The 12,385-nt window shown below is 39.4% G+C and overlaps 1 protein-coding gene across 2 annotated transcripts in view; it reads right to left on the bottom strand.

Moving 5' to 3' along the window:
* LOC119173953 (suppressor of lurcher protein 1) overlaps positions 1–12,385 on the bottom strand; it is a 376,626-nt gene that overhangs the window by 261,641 nt on the left and 102,600 nt on the right. For both annotated transcript variants that reach the window (XM_075895055.1, XM_075895053.1), the window contains exon 2: positions 8,681–8,856. In XM_075895055.1, coding sequence (XP_075751170.1) covers positions 8,681–8,770 — 90 coding nt within the window. In that variant the 5' untranslated portion in view covers positions 8,771–8,856. The remainder of the gene's footprint in view (positions 1–8,680; positions 8,857–12,385) is intronic.

The raw sequence follows: 12,385 nt of genomic DNA, 5'->3' as shown, positions 1-12,385 counted from the left end.
GTACGATGTCGTGGATTGTAGTCTCGACGATGACAGCATCATTTAAAAGTAGTTTAATGGGATTAAGGCTCATGATCCTGTTGGCTAGAAAATCGCAACAGCCGCAGGTTATTCCGGGACCTTCACAGTGGTGATTTTTTAACAGGCATAGGCACGATGACTTTTTAATATTTTTTTTCGGGCATAGGAGCAAATAAGATGGAAATCTCTACAGAAACGTAATATTTGACTTCACCACGACGGAAAAAATTTTCGCAATCCAAAGCATAAATGTTTTTTTTCAAGTTCCGTAAACTTTTCCATGTATATTTAATAAGCTCGCTCAGTTCTTCTAAGTTGTTTTGCAAACTGGGTGAAATACTGCCCTCTGAAATCTTCCATCCCTTGCAGTGAACTCCAGCGTATGGGATTTTTTCATTGGCACATCTTCGGCAATATTCGCCACTTAACCACTGGATTCGAGCTTTTGAAAGAAAAGCACGCGTTATAAAAGACGATTCCTGATTAGAAAGTAAGACATATTTCAGAATATTTGTGCGTATGACAAAAAGTCATAACCAGTGTTAAAGACCCACGATGGGCTACATGGTTGTATTACTTTGTTCCACCGTTCAAATGAGGGCTTCTTGGCTACTTCTCTTTTCGACCACATGCAAACGAGAAATGACACGACATTGAATCAATCATTAAGGCTTTTCTTCCTGTAAAGAGTGCACCACCACGTAATAGCTTATGTGTGGCAAAGCCAACTTGAGGTCCTCCTCCTTTTTAGAAAAAGAAAAAACACAGTAAATAAAAATTACTCTAATTCTCATTCATGTGTCTGAGAACACTGTTTCAAACGTTGTTTTGCAATATATTATCAGGCATTGTCCTTCAAGAACTTCAAAGCGAGCCGCTACGAGGACCCTGCTATGGTTTCCTTGGACAACCGGGAATGAAAGACACGTCGTGATGAGTCACTTAAAATGCTGGTCTCTTGCTTAAGTGCTTTTGTAATGTCAATACATCAAAATTAAGACGAATACCTTTGATGTCCCATCAGACGTGGAAATTCTCCGGCGTCGCGCGTCGGCACCATGAACACGAATGTTGCAATAACGTATGATTTTTGGTGAAGCCACGTGGTGTTGTGACGGGACAACGTGATTGTGATGAGGTCACCCTGTGACGCCATGTGGTGACGTCGTCACGTGATTCACATCGACATGACGTCATCATAACATAACCGTCCGCCATACTTTATGACGTCCCTATGTTGTTTGTGACGTCGCTTGACGGGACGTCACATTATGAGGTCATCGGACGACATCGTAGCTTGGTTAATGCGGGAACGATCGCGAAGGCAGTGCGCAACCAGGCGGACAACCTCCCATCCTGGAGCCAGTGCAGACGTCTTTAGGAGTGGGGCGGAAGCGGAGGTTCAATACAAAGATTGTGAAGACGATAATGGTTTTCACGTTCCAGTCATTTTGGTTGAGTAAATATTGGAGCCTCTTTGTTTTCATGAACGTCTTCTCATTGCTTGCTTTGTGACCCCTTCCTCCTTCCCGAGTACACGGTTGCCAATTGTAGATATCCGTTGGTTAGTCTTACTTGTTGTTTCTAACCTTTATCAGTGTCTCTGCCTACAGGGCGTGCTAAACGAAAGCTCTTACCTGGCGCTATAAACGAAGGCATATTATGCACACATATACAAAATGTCATTGTCTTTGCAGGTAGCGTAGCGAAAGGTTTTAAATGGGCGATCATAGCAACTCGCTATGTTTCAAAAAGACGTGCATTTCAAACAATAGGATAGAGCGCCATGACAATGGCTAAGTCAAACGAGCGCTTTATGAATAATAATAATAATAATAATAATAATAATAATAATAATAATAATAATAATAATAATAATAATAATAATAATAATAATAATAAGTTTAACGTGACGACAAAAAAGCATAACGCTTCTGCTCAGTTGCGCGCAAAAATAAAACAATAGGAATTGTTTTACAGCTTTTCCCTGCCATTCTCGTAACTTACTCTTATTGCGGAATGAAATTTCAATTTCAAAATCAAGCAGAAGCGGCAGTAGTACCAATCACATACGGGCACGGCTAAGAGGGGAAAACCATTGTTTTGAAATGCTGACAAAAAAAACGAGTACGCGTTCGCAACGTCGTCCGAAAAAGAAAAAAAAAACACTCTGCCGTACTCGCATACTATTCCGGCACTGTTTCGGGATAGACTTTGATTAAATGTTCATTTTGTGTTTCTTAGAATTGCTTCTCTGGCCAAAAAATGGCAGAAAACAAATGCTAACGCATTTGTCATTTGTTTTACTTGCGACACATGGGCTCCTAGTGGAGAGGTCGTTATATAGCCGACAAGGAAGCTTAACACTTCAAGGACATCGAAGGCAATGATCCTGTTCATTCGATGTGCACCACTCACAACAATAGCGAGAAGCAAAAAAATGTTTGGGAGAATGCACCATGACGGTGGAGTAGTTTAGTTCCGTTCCGCCCACAATTACGGCACTTTTAACGTCCTTAGTCAAGAAATAGAATTCAATTCATCCGGTACTAGCAGAAGCGTGCGCAACCAGTGGTTGAGTTCAGGAAATGGCTTTCTGTTGCGTTTGGTTTTTGCGGCAGTTTCTTCGAAGTATAGCTCTCTTAGAAGCCGGCCTGGCGTGTCATCAATTTTGTCGCTACTGCTTCGAATACCATAGCTTTGCAAAAGCAGCAATTCCATCCCTGACATCCGGCTGTCCAATCAATTTTGCCGGCGAAGGCCCCATTAAGACCCTCTTTTCCTTTCTCTTAATGTTTTTAAAATTTTGAACAAGGGCTAGAAAAAACATTCAGCATTTCTGAATTATGCAGCAAGTGCTATGTAACCACAGTTAGAACTATTCGCTCTCGGTATATTACGGCACATCACAGCTATAGTCTTTGGTTTATATTCAATTCAATGCACAGCAAACAAAAGATTTGAGAGTGCAGTATCAGTGTTGCTTTTATGCACTAGTAATGAAACCAGCATGCCCCTAGAGCCAAGAAAAGCACAGACTGCATCATTTGTGACTTCGCAGCTGTAATGTAATGATTCTCACTTAAATTGAAAGAAATTAACGTGGACGAAAAATTACTCTTTTCGTGAGAGGAATCTCAATCCACAGGTTTTGAATTAGCCTAGTTATTTGTAGCACGCGTAACATAGTTAAAGATGTTCTGTTGTGTGCGTGTCTCTCTATCTCTCTCTTTGTATGTATGTATGTATGTATGTATGTATGTATGTATGTATGTATGTATGTATGTATGTATGTATGTATGTATGTATGTATGTATGTGTGTGTGTGTGTGTGTGTGTGTGTGTGTGTATGTATGTATGTATGTATGTATGTATGTATGTATGTATGTATGTATGTATGTATGTATGTATGTATGTATGTATGTATGTATGTATGTATGTATGTATGTATGTATGTATGTATGTATGTATGTATGTATGTATGTATGTATGTATGTATGTATGTATGTATGTATGTATGTATGTATGTATGTATGTATGTATGTATGTATGTATGTATGTATGTATGTATGTCAAGCTAAACCATTTTCCCACTTCCACAAATAATTAGTAAGTCTTCAGGAAGCAATAAAACTTTCTTTAGCTTACTTTGAGAAGACAGTGATAAAGTTAACGCTTTTAAGAAGGCAAATAAGCCATTAATATTGTTCTGTCTAAAAAATGTTAAAAATGCTAAAGCTGGCTGTGTTGCATAAACACCATTACCGCAGAGGAGCACGCTTTACAGGCAAGTTATACAGGTCAGGATGTATGTATGTATGTATGTATGTATGTATGTATGTATGTATGTATGTATGTATGTATGTATGTATGTATGTATGTATGTATGTATGTATGTAATCCTAATACTTCAAGAACACGCAGTCACATAGACATTTAAACTCTGTGCCTAATTCTTAAAAAGAAACGGTTTCGTGAATTCGAAAGCAGCATTTGCTTACCTGGCAACTGTGCCTGAACTCGGCATCATAACTTGCGCTTATCAATCGAATATCCTTTAATTTTGTTCATGTCAGACACTCGCTTACACAAATAAAGATGTAAGGGTGATAATATCAGAGGTAACAGATGAAATCTAGAAGGAAGAGATTAACTATCAGATTCTACTCTGTCAACTTTCCGTAGTAACTTATAGAAGAATCGCATATGGTTAATATCTGTGCTTAACGGACATTTTTCATCGCCGTTAATGACAAAGCTGTGTCACAAAAAAGTTGTAATAATTTCCACACGTTGTTGTATCATAATAAATAAATCTAGCTTCAAAGTGAGCTTTCTTTATTTGATTAAGTACAACGATTCTGGTTTAATTGTTTATTAAATAGAGGCAAATTATATTTGCCATGTTTTTACACTACTTGAGGAAGTAGATGCTAACCGACTTGGTAAGCTAAATCATAAGCACTTTCCACATATTATTAGCAGCTGTTTAGAGAGCAATAAAAGTTTTCTTTAGCTTACTTTGGGAAAACAGCGATAATGTTAACGCTTTAAAGGAGGCAAATCAGCTATTGAAATTGTCTTGCCCCTCCCCCCCCCCAAAAAAAACTGGTATAGATATGTAAAGTTGGCTGTATTGCATAAACACTATTGCCACAAAGGAGCACGCTTTACAGGCATGTCCACAAGGTGAGGTTTGTTTGTTTGTTTGTTTGTTCATAGTTTTAAACTTTGCGTGTGTCACTGTTTGTTACTTCAAAGTTAGAAGAGAAAAAAAACGCAATATATACTATCGCCTGGAAATAAATTTATCAGTGCACCACAACATGGAATCGCACCGAATAGTTTTAATAGCCACTAAGAAAAAGTATCAGCAAACTCTAGTTGCTTCTCATTGTCACCATGCAAACAAAGCGAGAGAAAAAAAGCAACGACCTTGTAGGAAAGAAGAAAACTTGTCGATATGTAAGAAATAAGAAGAGAGGGGTCAGACAGGCTTCGTCAAAGGAAGGAAAATTTATTCCACATATAACGAGGTGGCTCAGCCGTCACGCAACGCAATCAGGAACGGTATTGTGTGCGAAAAAGAAATGGAAGGAGACGGCCTCGTTTCAACAAGCAGAACAATGACGACCCCCCTTTACGGAAGTATAAACAAAACCTAATTTATAAGAGAATGCGCCAGCTTGTCCTTTATTTTGGGCCCAACGCTCACCCCTGCCCCCGATTGAAACTGTGCGTGTGTTTGCAGAGCCCCGCAAGGGGGGGGGCTCTGTGCCTTGCACGGGGGATGCACCATTGTTGCTATCAGTGAGGACGCGCTTCTGTTTGGCATGCTTTCGGACTTTTTTCTTTATTACAGTGATATGGTATTTCGTGCCGAACGGAGAACTCCGCGCTCTTCGCACATTTTATATTGATAGTGCGACTCCTGCTTTTTATTCAGGGCTTCCCTACACGCGATATTACGGCTCCACATGCGTCACATCCCTTTTGTGCGCCTTAACGAAATTTCCTCCGTGCGAAATGACGAAGGAGCTAGCAGTGCTGTGAAGATGAATAGCTGCAATGTTGCGCAACTCTATTATTACTTACTTTCTTTCGGAATAAAGGAGGATGCAATAACACGTAACACAATATAAAAGGTGACTCAGAAATTGAAATTTGTTGCTGTTCAGTAATACACGACACTTCCGATGACAACTAGACTGTTTGCACTGGCGTCGGTTTTTGTGGCTTACTAGCTATATTTATTTGTGAACACAAACGACTGTTTGAACGCATATGTAATCTGAAGACAACAATGCTTCAGTTTCAGCTCGTTAGATTCACTGCCACGTTTTTTTTTACAATATGCTTACATAACTCCTTCTTTGAAAGTTGTTTGTTCGAGCTAAATTTTGTAAAGAACCTCTAAGCGATCGCTGAGCCTTCTTCAGCAAAGCAACAGGCGTCTTTGCTTGTTGTACCATGACAAAATGATGAACGACAGATTTACGCTGTGAGTGACATTGGAAGTTTTAGAATCGTTCTGGCACAGGTTTGTTTCACTTTAACAATGTCTGAAGAATAAGAAAGCAAGGTCAAGGAGACTAGTAAAAAAAAGCTATCTGGTTTGCTAACATGCATCGCTCAGTTATGAAAATAAAAACAAACTATTGAGCACGTTTTCTTTTTACTTCAATGGTCAAAATATTCTTGTTAAAATATCCCAAAAAGTAAGAACGTTGATATCAGCAACAATACTTCGAATACCAGCGCAGCGAACTTCTTCGCTCTTTGAATTTTCTTAAGACGCGTCTACACTCATGAAATAACCGTTATCTGCTTGCTAAGCAGCCCCCTCAGCAATGGTGGAGGATCATGCGAGGTCCTGAAATTCGGTGGATTCTTGGCATTTTGCTTTGCTGACAAAATTCTCAGAAAGACAGGGCTCAGCTTTTTTCTCTCGGTCACATGCTATTGTTGGCAAGTTCTCAACTGGACGGGGGCTTACCATTACCGCAGCTAGCTTTCCAACGGCTTCGGGCACGTAATCCAAAGGTCGCGGCTTCTGTCCCTTCACGGAGAAAATTGTATTTTCGTCCACTCCAAATACTTCACATCCGCATCACAATTACTACAATGCGCTTAAAGCAGTACAATTAACGTCATCTCTAATTTCCCTGGCTTTATTTCCAGCTCGTTTTTTGAGAGCTCTAAGAGAGTATAACGAATAATAACAGAGCCACTAAGCGTCCAGCGTATTAGAGGAGCACAAGAGCTGGTAGCATTTTTAATACTTCGAACATTTGATGCCCTTTGGAACGAAACGTGATCCAGATTTTCTCGTTTTCCTAACGCGTTTAGTCAACCTATGTTTATGCAGCCGGATTATTTAGCATGGTTAGCGCCATAACACTAACTAAAACCGCTAGGGAGCCTGACGATGCAAGCGTGTCAGAACGCACGTACGAAGGGGTTTCTTTCCGAATCCCTTTTCGCAAGCGATTACAAGAACACGAGACAATCTTCGAAATTTACGTTATTCAATGAAGAAAACGCCGTTGAAAATATTTTGAGATTCGATGTAGTTGATAATTTCTGTGCACGAATTTTTAACCACTTGAAACAGAAAAAAACAGATATTCATGCAGTGACGCATTAAACGCTGAACAATATACGAAAACATTAATCTACAGAGCGAGAAACAAAGAAAACCAAACAAACATTTGAATAAATAAATAAATAATGAAAGAAAGACAGAAAGAAAGAAGGAAAGAAAGAAAGAAACTTACTGTCCAGCGAAAGTGCTACGTGCGTCGCAAACACGGATAAATCATAACGTGATGAGAGTACTTCCCACTTTTGTTTAATGTTTATGGGGAGTATAAATCTAATTACATCTAAAGTGTGCACCTAGCTTGCACGTTTGATGCGTTGAAAGGAGAACGTAAGGAGTGACCAGTGCAGAAGGTGTATATAAGCAAGCGCAATTTTTGATCGTAAAAGCTTTATTGTGTACAATGTACAATGTGTACAAAAAATTAACATCCAATATATATATATATATATATATATATATATATATATATATATATATATATATATATATATATATATATATATATAATGAGATCTAACAAGCAATAATGCCAAGGAAATTATAGGGGAAGTTATTAGACAGAATTGTTATGTAAATGTGAAGAAAGAAAAGTGGGTGAAAAGATAGCTTGCCGTGGGGAGGAACCGAACTTGCGACCTTCGAATAACGCGTTCGATGCTCTAACACGTTCGAATAACACGGTCGCAGGTTCTATGCTCTAACCACTGAGCCATCACAGCTGAAAATAACCAGACGTGAGCAGGAATCGAACCTATGACCTTCGAATAACGCGTTCGATGCTCTAACCACTGAGCTCAGTGATATAGCTCAGTGGTTAGAGCATCGAACGCGTTATTCGAAAGTCGTAGGTTCGATTCCTGCTCACGGCTGGTTATTTTTTCACCCACTTTTCTTTCTTCTTCTTTACATTCGATTTGTTCTAATAACTTCTCCTATACATTCCTTGGCACTACTGTCTGTTATGTCTCTCTCTCTCTCTTTATATATATATATATATATATATATATATATATATATATATATATATATATATATATATATATATATATATATATATATATTGTTGGGATAGTTAGCAAAGAAAGAGACAGGAAAAAAAAGAAATGGCAAAGTTGGACGATTTTGAAGGCTAGAACTAGCCAAACTGTAAACGTCCTAAAGGTGACCTAGAAAGCAACATAGGTTGCACCCTAGTAGCTACGTATAATAAGCTCCCGTAACCTACTTAGAAACATAGTAATTACCTGGAAACAACCCTGCATCACCTTAATAGAGGCAACAAAGAACGTAGAAGCAATCTAGAAACAACCTAGCATCACCTAGATAAAGCCTAGCAACCATCTAGAAGTAACCTGGTAAAACTTCAGAACCGTCAAGATTTGCTATTTCAAGCCTTGCGCGACTGAATGCAACTCTCCCCATTTTTTTTTCGCTTTCCCAACTAAAAAAGGCATTTTTATTCAAACAACTAAGGGGGAAGGGGCAACCTTCGCTACTTGCTTGATTTATTATTATTTTGGTAATAATGAAGAAAAAGAAAACAAAAACTCGCACCTTTTTCGCCGCGGCTTTCAGAAGGGCCATTTGTGGGTCTCGCCCTCTGGCGGCCAAGAAGGCCGGTAGCGCTGGCCTGGGGCCGGTCATCCGCGGCGAGCATGGGGCGACTCACGCCGTACTGTCCCGGGACGCCCACAGATGGCGATGGTTGCGGAGGAGCTTGCGCAAGGGGCCTGCGTCGAAGGGGCAAACCACACAAGTAAGGCACACTGAAATGATTGTGAATTCAACAGTTACGGCACGAAATAATGGAGCCAGCAGTGATTGCGGCCCTCTTAACGATATCTGCCACACGATATTGAACATAAATGAAGCGGAGTTGGAAGTCCCAACCCTGTATAGCGACATCACTGTACATATCGAAGCCGGTATCAAGAACTCGGTGCTCTTCTTCACGACCTAATGACCTATGAGATCCAATAATAACGCGAAATTGATCGCCACAGTCATAATGTTTACTGCGCGCATTGTTTTCTTCCTAATGCCGGTCTGTTCATTCCGTAGGACATGCAGAATCCGTCTCTCAAAAGGTACGTGCTGCGAATGATAAAATAAAAAAAAAACTGCTAACATGAGTGAACCGTCGATATCTGTAGGTTCGCATCAAGCAAGCTGTGGCTGTTTTACTTGTACTTTCTTATTTGTCTTAGAACATCATCGTTAAATGCGAAGTGAAACAAAGTGCTGCATAGATGAACAGGGTCGCGTCACACAAGAACATGAAGTGGGCAAGAATCGTGAGCAGGAAGCTCGGATGGACAAAAAAGAGTGTACGACTTATCTGCAAAAGTACAACGTCACCAAGGAAATCACTCTAAATCACCCCCAACAACAAAAGAATAAAATAAATTGTGTGATTATGAAAACAATGTTCCCAAGCGGCGTTGTAAAAGGTTACGAACCAACTCGATTAAAGCTGAGATAAAGATGAATGGGTAAAAAATGTAATGAGAGTGAAGAGTTTCTTGTTTAAAAAGAAGACGTTATGAAGTTCGCAAACATGATGCCAAGAACACAATGCGGAAAACCAGTAATCGTCTTAATTGAACTGCAGGAATTATAAGGTGAAGAGAAATTGACGTGGTCGAGAAGTGCGACTTTTGCTTGGCGATATCAAAAGCCACAGTGTCTGATATACGCATGCGTTGCACTGATGATTGCACAATGGTGAACGCTTATCACATCCCGATGTGGTTCCTTTCTTTTGTCTTTACTATCTAATAATATTAATTTTAAAAATGCGGCATCATTAAGAAGCCCGCGGCTGTGGAAAGCTCCGGGAATTTCGACCACCATAGCTGGGGTCGAGCCCACTTCTTCTGGGCGGACAGAGAGCTCCATAACTATCGTAGCAGTGTGTGGGCGTGGACTACGTTATTATTGCTTTTATGCGGCTGTTTTAAGCTCTTTGGTTCTTTTTGTTATTTATTTATTTAAAGATGTAAATATATGGGTCCACATTGAAGCCGCAACGGATGCACTTCGACCGCCACAGAAAAAATAGCAATAATGATTGCAGCGTCTCGACATACAAAGAATGTGATCAAACAAAAACTAGAAGATTAATACAAGAACCCAGTGTTTACGTTGTTGCCTATCTGAACGATACATTTTCTCCTTATAGACGGCGTTAACGCTAATCATGCAATGCATCGAAATACGCGAGTGCAGTATATGATGAAAAGAATACAGCCCAAATACCCCTTTTGAATCAATGTTATTCTCGTGCGCAGGCTTCACTTTCGTAGAAAAGCCGTAACAACACGCACATATCAGCAAGCACCGAAACTTCGAGATAAGAAATGATTTTCGAGGAAGTAACAAAGCAGAAAGACAAGCGCTCACTGAAATTCCCAAGACTATGTCTCTTCGCTAGTTGTGCGATCTTATTCCGAAAACGTCTCAGAACGTTTTCGTTGCTCTCACGTCTTAAAGCTAAAAGAATTATTCTGTTTATCGAGTGTGAGACAGGAATATAAATATTTTCCTCTTCTGTAACGTCGATTCCGAGCGTTGGAATGCGAGTGTTTCAAAAGTGATAACGACATGGGCGTTCTCGATTTTGAAGGCCTGTTCACTAACAACGCAATGCTTTGTGTATATATGTGGGCACTTTGAGTCTCTGCTTGGGCTGACAAAGCTGTTTTTTTAGCCTGAATGGCTAAAATCCTTATACAAACAAAAAATATTTTGCAGGACTAGAAATAAATGAGTGTAATCGACTAAACCAATATTGTCGCGTAGAAAAATGGAGAACGGCCAGATAGGTCATTCATTCATTCATTCATTCATTCATTCATTCATTCATTCATTCAACGCGAAGTCAATATGATTGATTCTTGTGCTACGGCATGCCTCATAACTATGTCGTGGTTTCCACATGTAAAACCCATTAACTAAAGTTAGCTTTCTCGTTCGGCACTTCATGACGATTTTGTAGCGCCTCACGATTCCTAACATTAACCCTTAGTGCCTGAAGGTCAGTCCGGCAATAACTTATGCGGTGGAAAATAGACGAACGCATTTCGCATGTGCATTGCACTGCGTAAATTACAGTCGTGGTGTTGTCTACACATTATCCACTCTTTAAATGTTAACAACTAATCGTCCGGGAGGGCCATCGGATGCTTTTGATGACCAGCGTGGTGATTAAAGTTGATTTCGGTGAAATTCTCTCACTTCACACTTTTTCCAATATTCTCAATAAGCTTTCGAAGAGGACCCTAAACGTTGCGAGGTTGCTTGAAACGATTATTAGGGACCTCTCGCAAATAGAGATTGGCCGCTTTATAGCAATGACTGAGTTTCCAATGAATAAACTCAGTGACGAAAGCAGGCGTCCCTCTTCGATCGATAGGAATGGTTTACACTATCCGTAGAAGTTACTTTACAATCCTCTGAATATCAATATAATCATTCCTAAGCAATCATCTAGTGTGGTACTTTGCTTAAGAAATTAAGCTGTATTTACATTTTTTGATTACTTTCATTACTTAACACTTGTATAATGATAATAACTATAACTTGGATGTCCTGTTGCTTCTACTGAAATGTGCACGTTTTCTATTTTTTTGTTCTATTATCTCTCTCATACAACGAACTACAACCATGAAATACGTTCGGTTGGTTTCACTGTCTGTCAGGCTCTGCTACTATTTAGCTTAGGCAGGCCTAGTAACATGTGCTACTTTAGTTTAGGAAATAAAAGGCATTATTATTATTATTATTATTATTATTATTATTATTATTATTATTATTATTATTATTATTATTATTATTATTATTATTATTATTATTATTATTATTATTGTTGTTATTATTGTTGTTGTTGTTGTTGTTATTTATTATTATTATTACTACCAAGTAAGACGAAAATGAATGCATTTGCCGCCCGATTATGAAAGTGCCTCAGACTAGTAACACGTGTGCTTAGGCTTGATTGTCTGTAATGGCATTTATTGATCGACACTATTTACTCAGACACGCATTTCTTCCAAAGCGAAAGTCTTTATATGCCCCATCAAACGCAAAAATTGACTGGCGTCCCGCTTCGGTATCTCTCTTCGGCGGCGTCAACGTGAGCGGTGCAAAAAATAGTGAGCACGGGATGTGACGACGTGCCCCCCGTTACGTTTTGACGTCACATATCACCATATATGGTTGAGTTATAATTACCGTGACGTCAAAGTAACGTCACGTGGC

This window comes from Rhipicephalus microplus, chromosome 5, assembly GCF_043290135.1.
Source record: "Rhipicephalus microplus isolate Deutch F79 chromosome 5, USDA_Rmic, whole genome shotgun sequence".
NCBI lineage: Eukaryota > Metazoa > Arthropoda > Arachnida > Ixodida > Ixodidae > Rhipicephalus > Rhipicephalus microplus.
The sequence above is the reverse complement of the archived record's forward strand: the minus strand, read 5'-3'. Positions and strand labels throughout refer to the sequence as shown.